The 23,360-nt window shown below is 33.5% G+C and overlaps 1 protein-coding gene and 1 long non-coding RNA gene across 7 annotated transcripts in view; both read left to right on the top strand.

The window, feature by feature from the left end:
• LOC143054898 (uncharacterized) overlaps positions 1 to 23,360 on the top strand; it is a 241,665-nt gene that overhangs the window by 120,302 nt on the left and 98,003 nt on the right. The gene's annotated exons all lie outside the window — the stretch shown is intronic.
• Positions 837 to 21,334, top strand: LOC143054888 (uncharacterized). 6 transcript variants are annotated; one of them, XM_076227971.1, is made up of 9 exons: positions 878 to 1,019; positions 3,608 to 3,686; positions 5,501 to 5,561; positions 14,504 to 14,666; positions 16,157 to 16,444; positions 17,108 to 17,174; positions 17,828 to 17,898; positions 20,062 to 20,139; positions 20,852 to 21,334. In XM_076227971.1, exons 3-9 carry the CDS (start codon positions 5,526 to 5,528, stop codon positions 21,184 to 21,186), a joined length of 1,038 nt encoding a protein of 345 aa, XP_076084086.1. In that variant the 5' UTR covers positions 878 to 1,019; positions 3,608 to 3,686; positions 5,501 to 5,525; the 3' UTR covers positions 21,187 to 21,334. The 6 variants fall into 6 exon arrangements, with proteins under 6 accessions (XP_076084087.1, XP_076084091.1, XP_076084086.1 ...); XM_076227975.1 differs by having other exon boundaries at positions 895 to 1,019; positions 3,608 to 3,628; XM_076227973.1 differs by lacking the exon at positions 878 to 1,019 and adding an exon at positions 2,578 to 2,596.

The raw sequence follows: 23,360 nt of genomic DNA, 5'->3' as shown, positions 1-23,360 counted from the left end.
GAAATTAGCTGGTGTTAGCTAAAAAAATATAAAAACTGAAAGTCCCTAATCAAATGACAAATTCGAATGATAAAACACATCAAACGAATGGAGCACTGTCATATTTCTGACTTAATACAGGCATTTTCAAATGTAGAAAATGGTGGCTCGTAGTCAACATCCTCTGTACGTTTTGGAGTTAAGGGTGGTGTCATGTTACAACTATAATACAATATTTTAAGAGCGAGTTGAAACCTGCTTCCGGTTGCAATAAAAATAACATACTGAATTATTAACCCATTGATGACCTTGGACTCGTTTTTGTTCTTCAGTTGACTTTTTGATTATGAATAAACTCATCATAGATACCTGCAGGACTACATTTTGTATATACGCCAGACGCGCTTTTCGTCTACAAAAAACTCATCAGTGACGCTCGAATCCAAAAAAGTTAAAACGGCCAAATAAAGTACGATGTTGACACATTCCTCGTTTCTTTTTTTAAATTATAGTGTCCTATGGTGTTTTTTTTTTCTCTTATTGTGAACTTTTTGAATCCTTCAAATGAAGGTTGTCTAGTCTGAACACATTCATTGCATAATCCGTAATTAGCATACTTTCTCAATATTTTCTATGTGATATGCGTATTTGTTTTTTGCCTCCAGAGTTTTTAGCTACACTCAAAACAAGTTTCAAGTTCCACGGTGACATGTTAAACATTCCGAATGAACTTGAAAGGAAAAAACCGATAGTTCATTCAAAATTTTGTTTTATACAAATCATTTACCCGGCGTGAAACAGTTTATACACATGAACAAAATGTCGACAAATACAAACAGACGATCGTATTTCTTCTTGATTAGAAGATAACAATATCGTCCTTGTAGAATAGTAAGTGTTGGTAAATACACACTGATGACCAGTTTTCTTCCTGTTTAGAAGATTAAAAAAAAGCATCGTTCTGGTAGAATAGTAAGTGTTGGCAAACACATACCGACGAACAGATTAATTCATGATTGATAGATAACTATATCGTAAGAGTAAGTGTTGATATTTGATTCATTTGCTTCAGTAAAACAGCTGTTGTTTTGTAGTTTTCTTTTTTTTTTGGCAATAAACTTTAAAATCACTACATAGGTGTAAACACCTTTTAATTGTGTACGATAAGATAACTACTGATCCATAACGCATCATATTCATTTCAAATAATCGCTTCAAATCTTATAATTAAGGTCATCACTCAAGAAATTTTACGGTCGCCATCATGAGCTGATTGGCCATTATGACAAAAGTGTGTCAGAAATCATATCTAATATTCATCTTCAGTCATAAAAACCTTCCATCATTACCGAACTGAACAAAGAAATAACACGACGGGTGCCGTATACGGTGCAGGAAATGCTTATCCTTCCGGAGCACCTGATTTTACTCCCGGTTTTTAGTGGAGTTCGTGTTGTTTCTTAATTATTATTTATAACTGTTGATGTAAATGTCCTTTGGTTTTTAGTGAGTCTTTGTTTACTCCCTGGTTTTGTTTGTTATTTTCTCTTACAATCATTTGTTCTTTTAAATTCAATACACTATATTGTGTATTTTACGTGTACCTACTTACATTTGAATGTTTTGATTACGAAAAAGTCGTGAGAGTTCAAGATGACATTTAAACTTTTTCCAAGAAGCACCTTTTGGTCTTTAACCCAATTTGCATAATACTTGATGTCTGTCATTATTTTTTTATTATACATGATTCAGACGAAGTTGTTTCACTCTGTTACAAACATTCAATAATCCCAATTTTTCGAATTCATTTACAGTGATTCGTTTACTTTAAGGAAGATAAAGTATAAACCGTATAATTTTATTTTAAATAACCCGAAGCTTGTCTTTAAATTTCTTGGATAAGCCTTCACTAACAAGCATAATAATAATCAAGATGACATTGTATGAAGGTAGTACACAATGTTTTCTAGATTGGTGAGACAAATGTCATTTAAATCTATATAAATATTTAAGTCTTTGATTAGCTTTCTTTATAATAGTATCAACAACTTGTTCACCAGATACAAATTGTCCAAATAGTTATCAAAGGTACCAGGATTATAATCTAGTACGCCAGACGCGCGTTTCGTCTACATAAGACTCATCAGTGACGTTCATATCAAAATATTTATAAAGCCAAACAAGTACAAAGTTGAAGAGCATTGCCAAAATGATACCTAAATATTTCACATTTGATTAACCCTCAATTTATATACTATCACATTCAATAGACAAATCATCTACATTAACATTATAAAATTTTATCTTTGGACCAAATGAAATGGTTTCCGTCTTTCCTAAATGTAGAGACAATTTATTATCAACAAGCCAATATTTACATGATTTCAACATAAGCTTTCTAGAACTTATGTTTGGAACTGAATGTGAAAAAAAGAATAAGGACAACAATATCCAACGTGTGTATGATATATCAAATCAATTTTACAATTAATGTGTGCAATTTTTAAAGTTTATTTACCTCGGTTGAATTGATTTGAATACACGAAACGTTTTCTTAAATTAAATACCGACGACTGTATTGTGCACATCAGGCTTGACAGATCACGTTGATGGAAACGTAAGTGTTTATATTTGAATCAGTTGCTTTATCATGTTTATGTTAATCAGTTACTGTTTTGTAGTTTCACATTTTTCTGCATCAAACTTTGAAATCAAGTACGATCGAGGGTGTCACTAATTTCAACTGTTGGTAATTTATCAGTTCTTGTTAATTCAATACACTATACTGTGTATTTAACGTGTACCATTCCTATATGTGTATGTATTGTTACAAAGTACTTTTTTAAACAATCGTGAGAGTTCAAGGTGACATTTAAGTATTTTTAAAGTAGCACCTGTTGTTTTATTCCTTAAAAGTAATAATATTGACATGATATTGAAAGCACACATAGTATTGTTTACATGCAGATAATAGATAGATTATTGGACCTCATCAGTTGAAGTTCAAATATAATAAGTATATTAAACGATACACAATTTATGTACACATCTCCTTTTCACAACTCATTTGTGTGATAAGTTTTGTGATAATGCACTGTAGTGAACAATTGTGTCAATAATTGAAAGACAAAAGGGGAAAATTAAGATAAACTCTTGGACATTGAATTTGTTGTGATACCTTAATTTACCTGCGACATCATATATATTAAAGGTGTATGATTAAATGCATCCTGCAATTTGTTTGATACATTTTAATGTTGTCTATCCAATTATGTGGTCATTTTTAAAAATTTCCTGTTTACAAAACTTTGAATTTATTGAAAAACTAAGGATTTTCTTATCCCAGGAATAGATTACCTTAGCCGTATTTGGCACAACTTTTTGGAATTTTGGACCATCAATGCTCTTCAACTTCGTACTTATTTGGCTTTATAAATATTTTGATATGAGTGTCACTGATGAGTCTTATGTAGACGCGTCTGGCGTACTAAATTATAATCCTGGTACCTTTGATAACTATCCAAGATAGTCGTTGTGGTTCGATAGATATATTATAACAATGATCATGATGATGGAGTGTAGATGCAGACAACAACAGCAATTCATATCTTTCATTTGATAATTTCAGACACCTTTCGTTCGTTTGTTTGTAAGTATATTTACTCAGACGAAGGAGCCAACAAAACAAATCTACATTATGTATTAGTGTAAATACTGTAAAAGAAAGAGAGATTTTCATCTTGTATCAATAAGTGAAGTCTTGTATACTCTTGAAAATCATTGCTTAATTTCTAAATTCAATGTTTAAGTTCATATATTGTTATGATATGTTTTAGCCCAAAAATTCTCCTAAAGAAAATGATTTTGTCTACATACACACAAATACCGCTGTGTTGGCCCTTCAATTCAATCTTATGTGTTTCTTGTTAATATTCTTCATATGATACAATTCAAACAAACTAGTCTCTATATAACTAAGCATGAAATTGAGGAACATTAAAAACTTGGTTTAATAAAAACTACATGAGCTAATGTAAGGTGCCTTTGATTCCCCCCGTAAAACAGTAATTTGTGTTTTGGAATATGATTTGATTATTTGTAATTGGTTATTGACGTTCCATAAACGAGAGACGAGAGATACCAAAGAGACCAAAGTGAAAACGCCATATAAAACAAAACAAGAAAAACAGACAAATACAAAACACAAAACACTACAGAAAAAACTAAAGAGAAACACAAACCCCTTAAAAACTTGGATGACTATTCATTATTTATCAGATATTCATTATTTCTCTTCGCAGTATAAGTTTGGTTTAATTTGAATCAAATTGAGGTTTAAGTAATGTCGTTGCAGTAACTATTTTGTCTGTGTTAGGATAAAAAGATTCTCAAGTTATTGTTTTATTTTTGTTGATTAAACCTTTCAACTAGATTTCGAAAAAAGAGACCAGACATATAAATTGTCTCTTACTAGGTTGGCATTTCGGTGATATGTATACTGGGGTACTTCCTATAATATCAAATATATGAAATGTGAAAGGAAATGCTGCTGGAATAGGTCACCTCTTCAGGCTTAAACATATGTGAATAGGTCGGAAGACTATCAGAAATATATGACAAATCAATAAAATTCCATAACTTCTTCACTCATCTTTCTAGGTGGTGTCGGTTGTGTTTATATTATCAACCATTTTTACTCTTTGGACACATTAAAGATAGGATAGGACGTAAAAGTATTGAAATTGATGTCATCTCCTTAATACAACTAGAATCAAACGGTCGCCCCTCCTTATTCAGGTTGTCATAACCATAGGCGGATCCAAGGGGGGCCTGGGCTCCCCTTTTGTGGGAAAAATTTGCTTGATTATATGATGGATCATTGAAGCATGACTGGAGCGCCCCCCCCCCCCCCCCCATTTAGGAAAATTTTTGAACCGCCACTAATAACAAATGGAAATAATGTCTGATTGTCACCTATCAATTAGATGTTGACGTTTCAGTAATCCTGCGTGTAAACTAGAGCTCTATCTGAAAGTGAAAGTTCCATCCGATTTAAAGTCGATCTCGATTATCCCCACCAAACGTGCTGTATATTTTGAGTAAAATCTTGACTGTTTATTCGTCTGTTTCAAATTATTTCTTCTGCTCACAGTTGGTCAGTCAACTTCATTCCACTTCCAGCCATGCTTTCCATGTTGTTCACCGCCGGGGTTTACAATTCATCGAAAAGGGCGGTAAATCAAAATGAGGCACTTTGACGAGGTAAGCAAAGTAAGAGACAACTCCAGCGTGACGAAGACGACGCTTCAACGATAAAAAATATTTGCTCATCTCCAAATTGATTCATAACATTCAATGTAAAAAATCAATACTTTACATTTTGTTAGAATAGTTTGAGACCGTATTTAAACTATCGGAATAACAAAAAATCCAATGCGATTGATAATTAAAAGCAGTGTATATATAATTATGACAAGGAATCCTACGGTAAAACATGTATACGATCTTTAATTTTTTGTAGATTGACTTGACTCTATACACTCTCTATGATGAAAACACTATTCTTAGGTTGGTTTTATCAGGTAAGACAATTGTGTGTCCTTACTTTGTGAAGAACCACACTGATTCCTACAATTACTACGTTCAAATTATTTCATAAAAATGTGTAACTAAAATTGAGAATTGAAATGGGAAATGTGTCAAAGAGACAACAACCCGACCATATAACAGACAGCAGTAGAAGGTCACCAAACGTGTTGTAAGTATTATTTATGTATATTATTGTGTATATTATTTTTACGTGACTGAGAGGATGATCGAGCCGTTTGTTAAACAGTAAAACATTGCCAACTTTACATTGCCAATTTTACATCTAATATTACAAGCTCAAGCCGTAACATATGTATATTAAGGGAGTTCGCTACTAAACCATATATATATGAGAAGAACACAACCCGTGTCATACCAGCAACTGGTTTTTAAGTAAATGTGTTTAATTCCAATGCAAAGACCCTATAAGTGAATCAATATTTAAGCCAAAATATGCAATTTTGAATGACCTGACAACAGTATCGTAACTATATCCCTTCTTAATAAGTTTATTTAAAGGTTTTGTTAGCTTCTGAGGTGAATACTGACATTTGTATGCTGTATAAAGAATATTACCATAAAAAAAATGTATATCACCTGTTTAAGCAGAATTTTGTTGCTCATATCTGTAAATGTAAATTGCAAGACAACATGCTTTCAATAAATTTAAAATATCGAATAAAGAATATATCGATATGCTGTCATAAATTTCCATAATCTGACTGCAGTAAAGGAATTTTATGAGCAGTTCTGGGTTTTAACAGGCATGCTTCATATTTTGATATAAAAATAAAGATTGAACTAACTTGATTCACCAATAAAATCACAATGTTCTATGAAATTAATAAAACTAGTAAAATCCAATTTCATAGCAGACTAGCTATTTTATTTTATATTTTACTGTTGACTATTCAATGCGGTTACTTTGTTTTAAATATCCTTCTTGCTTTTTGGGAATTATATTAAACGAAATGAATTACTTGTGTATGAACATTCAATGTTTGTGAATAAAGTATTTGTTTTTGTCATTGCAATATTGTGATGATTTTGAATCTACGGTTAGATTGTTTACATTGGTTACAGTTCGGGATAAGCCTTATTTTATGCATTGTATGTATACTTTAATAAAACATAGTAAAGAATTGGATGTTTCGCGGGTAAACTTTGGGTCAGGTCAAACGTGAAGGGGTGTTCCAAAGGAAACTGTCAATACGAGTAATGAGACACTTTGGAAGAACACCCCTCCTATAATAATGGTACGGCTACCATTGGGGTATATAAGCAGGAGAGATTCCTAGCTCAGGGTCGATTGTCATGAAGTCTTCGGAGACGTAAGACCAATGTACGGTACGTTTATATTCGAGACCGCTGTCTCTTATATATTATAGATATTGTGTTAATATTACTAAGTGTAATAAAGAACAGGTTGGTACCTGTTAGAAATACGGACTTGTACGTTTACAAGTTGAACCGTATTGTACCGTATAGGACAAGTGTGAGTCTGTGTGACCACCTTGTAAAGTACATAACTGTACCAACGGAACAAAGACAAGTGTGTAAACTTGTAGGGTGCATTATTGTACCAGGAGGACAAGTTTGTTCCTGACCCAGGACAAATTTGTACCAGTTGTATATATATATTAAAGTAGAATTGTTTATAGCTAGTTTATTAAAGATTGCAAAGAGCAGTTGTACATATTTTGGTTCATTGATGTTAATTTATAAATAAAGATTGTTTGTGATATATTTTGTAAATAGAACAATTTTGGATCTAGTATCAAACTCACTGGTAACGAACACATTCTAAATAGAAATAGACACGCTTACCCTGTGTACACGTTACATAATTTGGTGGCTAGCGCTGGGATCAAAATTGTTTTTTTTTAAATCCATAGTAAAAGATTATATCCAAATTTGATCATCTTAAAAACTTATATCCAAACTGTCTTGTGAGAATTTACTGTTCACTTTTGCACAGATCGTTTTTGTCCAAACTGTTCACTTTTGCACAGATCAAAATTGTCCTGTTAACGTTTTAAATTCCCCACGGTTAAGAATTACGATTATTATTTACATTAGGGATTTACTATCGATAGCGGTACAGGCAATTTTTTTATTGACATTTATTACATTGTACATTTTTGACATTGTGTTGACATTATTATATTGTGTATGCATGGTTAAACCGCAAATTAAAGTACAAACATGTCTTTTGATGATACAATCGACGAGTACACAAAACAAATATATGATATGGAAGAAGGAACAACTTTAGTTAGGAATAGTTTTGTTTCGTCAACACCCAAAGATCAAGGTGTTCGTCAAAAATATAATATTGTATCAAGAAATGATGCGGGTCTGGGATCAAGAGGGTCCTCATTGTCAAGAAAGGGAGATAATGAAAAAGTTGATTTACCAACATTCAACAACCCGAATACGTACAAAACTGTAAAATTTTCCCAAATTGATTTAAAGGAAGGGGATACTTTGCCTTTACCCATAAATAATAGTTACATTAGGGAAAAAGACAAAACTGACAAATCAAAGTACCGACATACTGGTAACACAGATAATTCTGGTGTGAAAATTAAACCATGTCAATATAACGGTAGCACATCATGGACAGACTATTTGTCCCATTTTGAAATGTGTGCACTTGTAAATAATTGGTCGGAAAACCAAAAAGGGTTATATTTGGCGGTATCGTTAATGGGACAAGCACAATCTGTACTTGGAGATTTACCAAGTAAGAAAAGACAAAACTATTCCGATTTAGTCAGCGCACTTGAAGAGCAATTCGCGCTATCTAGTCAAACTGAGTTATACAGAGTTCAGTTTAAAGAAAGACGTCAAAAAGCCAGCGAATCTCTTCCCGAATTAGGCCAGTCAATTCGGAGATTGTCCAACTTGGCAGTTCCTACTGCCCCATTGGACGTACGTGAAACTCTCGGGAAAGAGCAGTTTATTGACGCGCTCGTTGATTCGGAAATGCGACTTAGAATAAAACAATCGCGACCGAAAGGTTTAAATGATGCCGTAAGACTTGCCGTTGAATTAGAAGCTTACAATAAAGCCGAAAATAAAGTGAGAGAGGGATGAGGTTATTTACGGAAAACTATGAACGATGACGAGATAGATAAGGAAGAAAAGAGTACAAGTAGTGACTTTACAACGACTGTCATTGCATCATGGATGCAAACAATGGAGAAAAGTCTAAGTACTCTTACGACTGAAATAGCAAAATTAAAATCTAGTGGTACAAATGAGGGACCTTATTATGCTAAAACGAGATATACCCAAAGTAAGAGGACAAATAAGGGCTGTTACAATTGTGGCAAATTTGGTCATTTAGCAAGGGACTGTCGTCTACCCCGAAGAAATCAGAACAATTATAATGGAAATAAGGGGGATGGGACTGTCAAAACATTAATGAAAACTAGGAAAAAAATTAACCCTAAGACAAATGAAGGTGCGGTTACAACAGCATCTGAAGATGCTGGTATGTATGTCAAACTAAATGTAGGAAACATAAAAGCCAAGTTTGTGGTTGATACAGGAGCAACTTTGACATTGGTATCTTCTAAGTTATACGATATGTTGACTCCATAAGATAAATCATATCTAAGTGAAGTAAAGACAACTGTTAGGTCAGTGTGTGGCAATAAGCTAGAGCTTCGTGGAAAAGGCAGGTTCAATCTGCATTTCGGTCCAAATATGTTGCAATCTGAAGCTGTTGTGACTGATCTGCAAGTTGACGGTATACTTGGTTTAGACTTCATGAAACGACATAATTGTTTAATTGATGTTAAGAATGGGCACTTTTGTATTGGGGATTTTAAGGTAGATTTGTGTTTTCAGGGATCAAAAGGCTGTTACCGAGTGGTTGCTTCAGAAGCGGTTGTCATACCGCCAAGGTCAGAAATTGTCATTACTGGCACGGTTTGCTTAGCAGAAGGTCAGAAATTACCTGCTGACAATACTTTGTTAGAAGCAAATGAACATGAAGGGAAAGACTACATTTTAACTGCTAGAACGTTGGTAAGGTCAGGCGAAAAAGTCCCTGTTAGATTAATGAACACATAACTTGATCCTAAGACAATCTATCCTGGTACAACTATAGCCCAAATGTCTGGTGTTGATCAAGTACTAGATGGTAATATTAGTTCAAATGAACAGAAACATGACGGACTTAGTTCAGATTTACAAGATCTATTAGACAGGACATCAGATGAATTGACTTCGAAAGATAAACAAAAAGTAAAATTTTTGTTGATAGAAAATCAGAACTTGTTTGCTTCTTCTGATGTTGACTTGGGAAGGACCAATCTTGTAAAACACGAAATCAATACGGGAAACGCAAGGCCATTTAAAGAACCGCCTCGTCGTACACCTTATCATTTGAACAAGGTAGTAAATGACAACCTTGACAAAATGTTACAAAAAGGGATTATTGAACCATCCCACAGTCCCTGGGCGGCAGGGATAGTCCTAGTTAAGAAAAAGGACGACAGTTATCGTTTTTGCGTAGATTATAGACGCTTAAACAGTGTGACCCTTAATAAAGACGCGTATCCTTTACCGAGGATTGATGATTCGTTAGATCATTTAGCAGGAAATAAAGGGTATAGTACTCTGGACTGTTGTTCAGGATATTGGCAGGTGGAGCTGGCCGAAAATAACAAACACAAAACCGCTTTTGCGACGCGAAGGGGTTTATTTCAATTCCTGGTCATTCCGTTTGGGTTGTGTTGCGCTGCACAGACATTTGAGCGATTGATGGAAACCATACTAGCTGGTTTGCAGTGGGAAACATGTCTGGTTTACATTGACGATATAATCGTTTTTGGAAAAACACTAGATGGTATGCTTGATAATTTAAGAGACGTTTTTGCTAGGCTTAAATCGGATGGTTTAAAGCTGAAGGCGAAGAAGTGCACCTTGTGTACCACCAAGGTTCGTTTCTTAGGACATATTGTCTCTGAGGAAGGAATATCAACCGACCCTGACAAGATTAAGGCTGTAAAAGAGTGGTCCACACCTACAAATATAACTGAAGTTCGTTCCTGTTTAGGTCTTTGTGGGTACTACAGAAAAATTATCAAAAACTTTGCCCACATTGCTAAACCGTTACACAAAATAACAGAGAAGGAAACTAAGTTTGTTTGGACTTCAGAATGTCAAGAATCTTTCGACCAATTGAAAGGTAAATTGATAAACGCACCAGTTCTTGCATATCCAGATTTTAATAAAGAATTCATTTTGGATACTGATGCAAGCAATTTGGCAGTCGGAGCTGTCTTGACTCAGAAATCTGATGAAGGGCTAGAACATGTTGTAGCTTACGCTAGTCGTACTCTTTCAAAATCAGAACGAAAGTATTGTGTGACACGCAAGGAGTTGCTTGCTGTAGTTTGTTTTGTTAAACATTTTAAAACCATACCTTAACGGTAGAAAATTCACAGTAAGAACTGATCACGGATCATTAAAGTGGTTACTTAACTTTAAGAACCCAGAAGGACAGATAGCTAGATGGATAGAAACATTAGGATCATTTGAGATGCAAATTCAACATCGACCAGGAGTGCAGCATAGGAATGCAGACGCACTTAGTCGCATTCCATGTAAACAATGCGGTTATCATTCCGGTTTAGAAAAAGAGACTTAGACTAAAGACCAATATGACACTGTTAATGCTATCACCCGTTTTGATTATAGTAATGACAAAGATGATGACAGTGAACATCATGATTTGTCTCTTAAAGAAATTCGGAAAATGATCATGACCTGAAAATAGTGACACAACGGGTAGAAACAGACGAACGTCCGGATTACAAAAATATTTCTGATAAGGGATTTTTCTTGAGATCACTTTGGAATCAATGGAACAACTTAGAGTTAAGAGACGGACTTATTTACAGACGATTTGAAGACCCTGTAACCAAAATTGTAAAAATGCAAGCTATCATTCCTTTATCAGAACGCAAAAAGGTTTTACAATTTTCCCATGATGATAAATGTTCTGCTCATTTGGGTATCCATAAAACTTTGGCAATAATTAGACAATCCTATTATTGGCCTGGATTACAAAACGACGTCAGGACTTACATAAACGGATGTGACAAATGTGCAAAGCGAAAAAGTCCACAAAAGTCCAAAAGAGCTCCAATGGCTTTAGTTGAAGCTAATGGACCAATGGAAAGGATAGCTACAGATATCCTTGGTGAGTTGCCAGAAACAGAGAGTGGTAACAAATATATCTTGGTAGTTTCTGACTACTACACAAAGTGGACGGAATCTTTTGCCATGCCAAATATGGAAGCTAAGACTGTAGCTAAGATTATTGTTGAAGAAGTTATTGTAAGATTTGGTGTTCCTCTTTGGATACACTCAGATCAAGGCAGGCAATTTGAAAGCTTGTTGTTTCAAGAGATGTGTTGTATTCTAAACATCAAGAAAACACGTACCACTCCATATCATCCAAAATCTGACGGTATGGTGGAAAGGTTTAATAAGACTCTTGCAACAATGTTAAGTTCATTTGTGGAACAGAACCAGAGAGACTGGGATAAATACATTCCTTTTGTCATGATGGCATATAGGGCATCCGAGCATGAGACGACTGGACAAACGCCAAATAGTCTCATGTTAGGTAGGAACTATCAACCCCTTTAGACATCATGTATGAAATGCCACCATCAGTTAAAGATATTCCTGCACATAAGTGGGCTTGGGAGCTTAAGGAAAAGTTAGATATCTCCCACAGTTTTGTCAGAGGTAAAATAAAAGGGCAAATGCGAAGACAGAAACACTATCACGACCTCAAATTGTCATACCAAAATTTCAGAAAAGATGACGAGGTGTATGTTTATTTCCCAGTTAAGAAACCTGGGATGTCTTCAAAATTGACTAGTTTCTGGAAAGGTCCTTTCAAAATTCTCGACAAATATGGTGAACTTACATATAAAGTTGACTGTGGATACAGAGGGAACCACAAGTCATACATGTCGACAGACTTAAGAAAAAGAACAAACAGACATTTAGGACAGAATCAGATAATAACACTTTTGTTCCATTAGACTCTGAAAACGACCCTATAGAAACTCCTTATGTTCAAGACATTGCTGTTCATGAGTCAACGTTGCCTGTTGAAGAAACTGAGGAAATTAGTGTTGAAGGGCGTCGTACAAGACGAAAACCAGCTTGGATGGCAGATTATATTGTTAAATAGATTTTGTACATTTAACTAAATTAACATGTGTATATAGTATTTCTATGTTTTGTCCGTTAAAGTTTAAAGTTAGTTTTAGACATGCGGGACGCATGTGTTTTTGAGGCGTTGGTTATGTGATGATTTTGAATCTACGGTTAGATTCTTTACATTGGTTACAGTTCGGGATAAGCCTTATTTTATGCATTGTATGTATACTTTAATAAAACATAGTAAAGAATTGGATGTTTCGCGGGTAAACTTTGGGTCAGGTCAAACGTGAAGGGGTGTTCCAAAGGAAACTGTCAATACGAGTAATGAGACACTTTGGAAGAACACCCCTCGTATAATAATGGTACGGCTACCATTGGGGTATATAAGCAGGAGAGATTCCTAGCTCAGGGTCGATTGTCATTAAGTCTTTGGAGACATAAGACCAATGTACGGTACGTTTATATTCGAGACCGCTGTCTCTTATATATTATAGATATTGTGTTAATATTACTAAGTGTAATAAAGAACAGGTTGGTGCCTGTTAGAAATAAGGACTTGTACGTTTACAAATTGAACCGTATTGTACCGTATAGGACAAGTGTGAGTCTGTGTGACCACCTTGTAAAGTACATAACTGTACCAACGGAACAAAGACAAGTGTGTAAACTTGTAGGGTGCATTATTGTACCAGTAGGACAAGTTTGTTCCTGACCCAGGACAAATTTGTACCAGTTGTATATATATATTAAAGTAGAATTGTTTATAGCTAGTTTATTAAAGATTGCAAAGAGCAGTTGTACATATTTTGGTTCATTGATGTTAATTTATAAATAAAGATTGTTTGTGATATATTTTGTAAATAGAACAATTTTGGATCTAGTATCAAACTGGTAACGAACACATTCTAAATAGAAATAGACACGCTTACCCTGTGTTCACGTTACAATATCATATTTTATAGACTGTCATACATTTTACATCTAATATTACAAGCTCAAGCCGTAACATATGTATATAAAGGGAGTTCGCTACTAAGTTTCATAATAATAGGCTTTTCATTACACAAGTACAAACTGATAGGGGATTAATAAAGAAAATAGCAAAAAACATAATTATGTAGGTCAATGTGCCTGTTTTCAAGATATTAGCCATTGAAATTTTGGCGGGAAAATATTCTATCTTGATTTTTCATAGCTTTATCATTGACAAGTTTACGTTTTCAAAAACTATTAAAAAATAACAACGATTCTATAAGGCTTTTACAGATGCCTTATAATTATACATGTAAAGAATTTATAAAAGAAAAAATTGGAGGACATGGGCAAAAGTTTTTAAGGCATTCAAATGGATAAAACAAGAGGATTCCGAAAATCTGACAAAAAATCCAAAAAATGACAAGCGAACATCCTTAAGTGTCAAATGATATCTATACATTGTAATACTACTATACATTTAAATTTAACACGTTAAGTGTGTATAAACGGTCTCTATGAACATGTATGCTAATTATTTTAAAAAAAAACTAGTTGTTCCATACCCATTGCTTTAATGAGACCAAAGAATTAGAACATTTGTTAATATTACAATTTGATAATAATTGGTAGTTCGGTGAGTTTTTTTTATACTAATTACGTTGACATAAATTTATCATATGATTTGATATATTGATAACAGATCTAGATATGATCACAATGAAACAGTGTTTTGTTCGAATTAATTCTTGATATTTTTAAGCTCGTTGTTGTTACACTGGAATATGAACTAAGATGTCCAGCTCCAGGACATTGGCGTCTGAGAGCAAGAAAATTTTATTGTGGTCAGAGCTATGTATGTTTATTACGTTCACCAGAGAATTCGTATCGAGAGACCTGTGATGGACTCGATTACAGCAGCACAGGTAAAACTGTTATCATTTATTAACCAATCATTACCCCTTCATATAGTCCCTATCTAAAAACAAAAGTCAAATACGAATCTTTTACATAATCATGAGAAATCGATAAACGCAATCTACCAAAGTGATATTAAACTCAATATCGAAAAAGAAACTTACCCTTGTCTAGGTTTATTAGCATCTTCAACAATGGAATCTCTTCAACATTGTTAACCTTGGCTTCGCCTAAGTTGGAAATGTTTTACTGTTTAACAACCGGCTCTTTCATCCTTTTAGTCACATGGAAAAAGTAAAATCACAAAAATACTCACTCAGAGGTAAATTAAATCGGAAAGTCCCTAATCACATGGCAAAATCAAATGACAAAACACTTCAAAAACGAATGGACAACAACTGTCATATTTCTGACTTGGTACAGGCATTTTCAAATGTAGAAAATGGTGGATTAAACCTGGTTTTATAGCGCTGAACCTCTCACTTTGTACGACAGTCTTATCAAATTCCATTATAGTTACAATGATGCGTTAACTAAACAGACATGATAAATAAAATAGTCAAAATATGGGTACAGCAGTCAGCATCGTTTTACAATTTAAAGAAACAATTTCGCGTGTCTGACGTCAGAAAATTTATACGTCACATATTTTTGCCGATCAATGTTTATACAAACAAATTTAAAATGTCTCATGGGCAATGTTAGCATGCAGGGTTAAAAAATCAAAAGTATGTAAAATCAATTTCAGAAATAGACCGAGATTTAAATTAGTCCAAAAGTTCTATAGAATTTATGAGAATCCACAAATGGTTCATTTCACTAAATAAATCAATTTTGATGTTTGTGGTTCCACGTATTTTCTTATTTATAATAGAAATATAACATAATGACATATTATAGAACAATAACATACTGATAGGATACTGACAGGATCTTTTAAAGTACAGAGTCATGTTATAAGAACCAACGAAAAACAAAAAGTCGCATGTACAAAACACACTAGCAAAAATGAAAGAAAACACAAACACATTGACGGGATGTACCGAGCCACGTTAAATGGATATCACAGAAAACAATTCAACAGCAAAAGAAATATTAATAATAGAACAAAGACAAATGAAAAAAACAATATAACACGTTGTTACGATGATAAACAACGTCAGTACGCAGAATCTATACATCAAGACCATCATGTATTATTTGTGAAGTTGATACAGAATATTTATATAAATACTAACAACACGTTCGTTGTGTGTGTGGCCGTAGTGACATTTCATATTCAAAGAATGTAGTTTTGTTGTTTTTCACATAGCTTAATGTACTGTCTTGCTTTCGGTTATTCCTGAAGACAGAACGGGGATCTATTGTTGTTTATATCTGTGTCTTTTGGTTTTTTTTTATTTGTTATCTTGCAATCAAAGCACATTTCTTATTTGTTATTGTAAATTTTTTTATAATGCAAGTCGTCTATATCAAATTACTGTTATTTCAATTATAGGCAGCAAACTTATATTCGAACCATATTTCAACAAAGCAGGATGCAGCTATAAACGGTATCAGCCTTTCCCATTTTCAACTGATGGTAACAATAAGTGTGTTTATCAAAAGTCATTTTGTAATGAAGAGGGTCAAATCGTCCACCGTGAAGGAAGTATGATAAATGATACAACATGTGGATGCGATTCTTCACAAGGGTACATATTTGTTATCAAGCCAGAGCACAACTGTTACTGTATACCATCAGAAGAAGATTGCACTTGTCATAAGCTATCTTGTAATGATAAAGGTAAATTTTAATATTCAACTTCACTACTCTGAGAGGAAGACTGCCATTGTCACAAATTATCTTGTAACTAGGGAGGTCAATTTGATCAATTAGTCCTTTATACTACTGAAAAATCTGTATTGATAATAAGGGATGATAATACGCATCTTCAATTTTGTTTCAATTTCTAGCATTGCAAATCAAATGGATTTTTTCCTCTTAAAATGCGAATTTAAACTATGAATTCAATTAAGTTTTAAAATCTAAATTAATTACGTTTAACCATCATTTTCGACATACGAAACTTCCTGTCAGAAATATGGCAGATGTCCATTTGTATCTGTTTGATGTGTCTGAGCTTTTGATTTTGCCATTTGATTGTGGGACTTAATTTTTCCTCGAGGTTCCTTTTTTGTTACTTTACTTTTATCGCAATTCTTAGTTAATTCAACTTTCATAATTTATCCACATTATCAGTGTATTTGCTACGTAATGTTAGTAAAAAGAAGGTTTTAAACCTAAATGTCAAGGCACACAATCCCTCTATTACATGTATTAGAAATAATTGTAAGTTTTTTCTACTTCAATTTACATGACAATCTTCAAAATGTATATTATATTTTACGTAATTGTCATAATTCTTTTCAATCCTATTAGATTCTTTCATTGTTTTTGCACTTACAGATACACTCTGTCCTTTTATTGCTTCTGCTGTTCGGAATGTATCTTGTCCAAAAATTGTTATCAGACCGTAAGTTTATTGATTATATGATAAAAAAAAATCAGTAAAACCATTCAATACTACAATAGCATGCTTACTATTTTTAATGCATGGATTTTTTTTCTCCCACCATAAGAACCGTTTTTCAATTAAGAATTGAATGCTGCTTTTTGTAAATTTATTGGGGTGTAAAAGCGTTGACCGAAGTACATTTTGTATGAAGCGCGGAAGCGCTTCCTACTAAAAATGTGCGAACGGTCAACGCTTTTACAACCCTATAAAGTTACAAAAAGAAGCATTCAATACTTATAATTACATTTTTTTTTTAGCTAGAATCATGAAAACACGATTTTTATCAAGTTTTCATTTAATTTACCTGTGCACTTTATTGTGGGACCTCGTGTCATCATGAATGATAAATTTTATTGTCTAATACAGTTGTTTCAGGAATAGCAGGTGATGTGCAGTTAGCCAATCAGAATAACGTATTATAATGAAACATACATCTAATGTAATTATTTCCTTTAAACAGGAATAACCAATAGTGTTGTTGGCTATAAAAGGCCAAGACATGCAATTCACGATTATTAAGTTAGGTTCGCTGTTTTCTGTATAATCAGTTAAAGTTTTTACATTTATTTTCTATTAAGATTAGTGAATTTTTCAAAAATAACTTTCCACAGGTCAACACAAAAGAATGAGTCCACAACATCAGTAGACAGATTTATCGACGGTAGAAGTAGTTATTATAAAGGTAAGTAACTATCTCATTTATGTCCTTGGCCAATTACAATAAATATTCTACTAAAATTTGACAAGAAAAAAAGAATCTCATAGGAGGGTTATACTACTCAATGCTGCAAGCTTTGTATCAAACAAAACTAACAGGATCAACAGATGTTGTTATCATTGATAGTAGGGAAATTTAATAATCGGAAATATTTTAATTAGCATTTTTAAGACTAATGTTCAGTCATAGATCGACCAGTAATCTTTAAAAATAAAAAGAGAGCTGGTCAGTTGTTCTCACCTGTATGCAACATACTTAGTTTAATAGATATAGAAGACGTGGTATGAGTGTCAATGTGCCAATTCTCCATCCAAGTCAGAATTTATAAAAATTAAACATTATATAGGTCAAAGAACACCGAGCCTTGGCTTACACCGAACATAAAGCTATAAAGATCCCCAAAAATTACTAATGTGAAACCATTTAAACGGAAATACCAACGGTCTAATATATTAGTATTTAAAAACCGAGACACGAGAAACACTTATGACCCACATCAACAATCGACAGATTCCTGACTAACGACAGGTGAAAGCCAGAATTACATTATCTGATATATCCTGTAATCATTTCAATATAAAATACACAGAGATAGCAGGTATATACAAATATTATTGATAACACCGGATGAATGGTACGTCATACAAGACCTATCATTGATGCTCGAATCAAAAGTTTTAATGTTAAAAGGCCAAATTCATTACAAAACCACGAAAACATTATAAGTGTACCGACAGTTGTGTTGTCAAAAGTTTTCCCGACATTGGATGAGTGTCTCTAATGCAAACATGATATTATATATGTGTTCATGTACATTGATGATCTGACCAAATGTTAGTGCATATATCGTTATATATGTAGGATTCTAAAGTGCGATGATCCACGCTAAAGTACGATGGTCACGCTAAAGTGCGATGGTCCACGCTAAAGTACGATGGTCACGCTAAAGTGCGATGGTCCACGCTAATGCGCGATGGTCCACGCTAAAGTCCGATGGTCACTCTAAAGTGCGATGGTCCACGCTAAAGTCCGATGGTCACGCTAAAGTGCGATGGTCCACGCTAAAGTCCGATGGTCACGCTAAAGTGCGATGGTCCACGCTAAAGTCCGATGCCTCCATACGCTAAAGTGCGTTGGTCTACGCTAAAGTCCGATGCCTCCATACGCTAAAGTGCGATGGTCCGCGAAAGTATAGACGTACGAAACAAAGTTGCATAATGACGTTAACAGTCGTTTATACAAACCAAAAAATGAACTTGCCGAAAGATGAAATAAGCGAACAGATGCATCTAAATGTTTACGATTTTATTGAGGAGTATAAACGTAAGTAAAATAAAGGTACACGTTTTCAAGTGTAAATCATAAATTGTCCATAAAAATAGCATGTGTACATTGTAAAGTAAGATATAACATGTATTAACAAATGATTAATATCCGCTACGAAAAGGGGAAAGCTCAAACTACAACCCCTTTCTCTCGCATTCCAATTAAAGATTGTACAATTAAATTTCATTTATCCCGACAATGACTGAATTTTGTATTTGCAACTGACAACTTTAAGGGGACGTGTTTACATTAATAGGCTGTGTAAACGGCAAAATACATCCAATACGTCCCTCGTCCTGAACATGCATGAAACATTTGCCACTGAACGGCAACCAACAATCAATCCAATACGGCCGAATTATTAAAAATTCATTTAAAGGAAATATAGTATTTTGTAACACCTAAATAATACTTTTATACTTTTAGAAATTATTACTAGGTCATTCTTCTAAATTTAGAAACAGTCACATAAGAATACCGGTAAAGTAAAAGCCTATCGCATTATATGTTTTATCATAGCAAACCAGATTGTGCAAAAAGACTTGTTTTAAACATAAGTGCCCTTGAACATGTCTCTTTTGTTACATCGCACTTAAGCAAACAAACAACCATCGCACTTTAGCGCAAGACACCATCGTTTTTTAGCGTAGACCATCGCACTTTAGCGTGACCATCGCACTTTAGAGTACCATCGCACTTTAAAGTCTTACATACATATATATTAAGTTATTTCTGTTACAGACAAAACAGTATCGCGATCGTGTACTGAAAAAATATGAACAGAAATATTTCTCGTTACAGGAAGAAAATATAGATTAACATGTTTTTACTTCATCATAGCATTAATAGATGTTATGATCACTGAGTTAGCTGTAATTGGTATGTATATTTTCAATACACATATAATGTTCGATAACAATAAAATGTTATGCTATTGATAAAGAGGTGCTCAGATCTGGCAAAAACTACCCTGATCATACTTAATCCATATGATTTCTTTCTCACTACGTTATCAGGAAATTTAAAATAAAATCAATGACAAAGCTGATGTTTTAAATTTCTAGTTGTAATCTTTCTATGTGTAAGTAATACCATACCATCTGCTCCATTGGATGGCTTTTACATTTCTGCTCAAACGTAACGCGTGTTATCACTATGTAATGCAGGCGTGACCCTGCCATAAAACAGCTTCGAGATATTTAAAAACAAGGAGGACATGTTGATTGGCTGTGGCAAGAGACAATTATTCTGTCAACGCTCTATAACCCTTACACTAAAATCCTAGATCATTACTTCGTTTGCAATGACGTCGGATATAATTGACTTTTATAATTGAAGTTTATTTAAATCACTCTAAGCATTGCATATCTTTTTTTAAACTTATAAAGTATTCTGAATCTGTACGAGTGTATATGTTACAAAATGAGGAGAAATGATCTCTCAATTTTTCTCGATTTATTTACATTTTATTTGTAACTGCAATATTTTGGGTCATGTATTCCTATTATTTTATGTTTTTTGTAGTACTTTTATTTCATTTGATACTGCACTTGTAAGGACTTTAATGAAATAACATTGTAAATATTTGCAGGATTGTCAGAGTGGCCTGATGTTTTATATCGCTATCGTTCAACAGATAACAACACAACAGAACAATTATTGGTAGATCAACATGTATCTGGTAATTCGTTGAATGAAACGGAAGGCGATTCGATTGAAATTGGACGATTACAAAAAGAAAAGAATAGGATCTTAATGGGAGAACTTTTATCTGGAGACGAAAACGGTTATAACAAATTTCTAACATTTTTAAAAGGACATCCGGAATATAATGACCTCATTTATGGAATAGAAAACACAGTTGTTACAGATGACGATAGGATAGCATTTCAAAATTGTCAAAGAAACACTGAACAAAATAGATAAACATATTTATTCAGAGCGACAATATGAACGATGATTAAATCATGTATGACCATGTGTGAACGAAACTTTAAAAACTATTGAGACAAAATTCAATTTCGGATAAACATATTGTTCCTTTTATACTTAGGAAATACAATTTTGAAACTTATTATTTGTGTAATTCATTGCTATACACAAACTAGAACATGCCCGCAGAACTGTCGACTGACAAGTAACTTTGCCTTCAATAATAATTATAACAGTCATTATCCTTATTACACACATCTTCAAATAGATTGTTCTTATGCAAATTAAAACTTAAGTGATTTATGTTCTTATGCAAATTAAAACTTAAGTGAAATAAATCAAGTATAATTAAGGAATAACAGTACTGTAGTTGAAGAGTTGCCACCGTCAATTGTAGATTTGACGGTCGCAAATGCAGTTTTACTGGCGACGCGTAGCGGAGACAGAAAAACGGAGATTTGCGACCGTCAAATCAAAATTGACGGTGGAAACTCTTCAACTACAGTACTGTTATTCCGATTCTAAGGCATTACAAAAAGAAATAATACGATAAAACTTGGAAAAATGTCTAAATTTGACAAATAAAAAAAAAAAAAAAACGCGAAACTTCATGAACGATTCTGGCGCAAAGACGTCATAGGTAAACTTGACGTCATACAAATGAAAACTTACAAACTGGAGGTTATTACGTTACCTGTACGCTTCAAATTCGAATAAATTTACATTAAAACGGCGAATTCGAGGTAGGTGTTGTTTTATTTTCGATTATGAAGTAGTAATCGAACATTTGTTGATTCAATCATTTCAAAATGGTTGTCCCTCCTTAGTTACGCCTGGTCAACTGTGGATTTGACGGCAACTTATAGCCAATGAAAAAAGATGTTACATACAAATTGCATTAGAATAAATGTTATCAGGTCTTTGCATAGTTAAAACACTGTTGAATAATCGACCGATCCTTGTATTCAAAAACTAATAAGATGTGAAATGTATGTCATCTCTTCACGATAAATATCTTGTTTTTCGTAAGTATGAAACGTCAAATAATATTGTCTTTGTATGAAAATGGTGCTACTACCAGTGGTTTGTCAAGTAATAAGCATAAATGAGCACTCGGGTATTCAGAAATACAAAAAACAAATCATTTGACAAGAATTAGAATTACCGAATTATACTATTTACAGGCTTTGTAATAATATTAGCAATATGACAGTGTCACATTTTTAGCATGATCTGCTAACTCTACAGGAGCACCTGAGATCAACCCCCGTTTTTGGTGGGGTTCGTGTTGTTGTTTTCCCCTCTTTGTTACATTTTGTTCACGCATCGTTGTCGATATAATGGAATTTGATGCGACTGTCGTTCTTGTGAGAGGTTTAGCGCTATAAAACCAGGTTTAGTTAACCATTTTTTACATAAGAAATTGCCTGTACCAAGTCAGAAAAATGAAAGTCAAATAAATTACCATATTTATATGGTTATCGTTATTTCCTTGCTATGAATGATATTTATACGGTAATCGATATTTCCTTGCTTTGAATGATATTTATACGGTTATCGTTATTTCCATGCTATGAATGATATTTATACGGTAATCGTTATTTCCTTGCTCTTAATGATATTTATACGGTAATCTTTGTGTCCTTGCTCTGAATGATATTTATACGGCAATCGTTATTTCCTTGCTCTGAAGACATTTATGCGGTAATCGGTATTTCCTTGCTTCAACAACATTTTCCAAACAATTTAGAATAAATATTTTTACATTCCACTCTGAACTGTCTTTCCAGAAACAGATAAACGACAGGATTTAAAGGAACTTGTAGTGTCTTGATTGATAAAATCAATTAAAAAGCTGATCACTGTTAACAAATATCCAATATAAGACATAGTTGATGCCGCAATAAATAAAAATGAAATATTCCGCGAGTATTTAAGACTGTCATTCGGGTTTTCAGTTTTATCACGTGTCTTTTCCTTTTGATCACTGTTGCTTTTTGGTAAATAGACATTTGTCTGCAGCCTTGTGGAGAATCTATTATTGATCTGGCTCGTAACTATCTTTATAACAATTGAATATGCGATAATGCAAATAATGTATAAAATATTCAATAAAACCGCTAAAAAACCAATGAATATAATAAAATAATGACATAAAATGTTTCGGA

The sequence above is a fragment of the Mytilus galloprovincialis genome, chromosome 12, assembly GCF_965363235.1.
Source record: "Mytilus galloprovincialis chromosome 12, xbMytGall1.hap1.1, whole genome shotgun sequence".
Classification (NCBI taxonomy): domain Eukaryota; kingdom Metazoa; phylum Mollusca; class Bivalvia; order Mytilida; family Mytilidae; genus Mytilus; species Mytilus galloprovincialis.
This window is presented reverse-complemented; position numbering and strand designations above follow the sequence as displayed.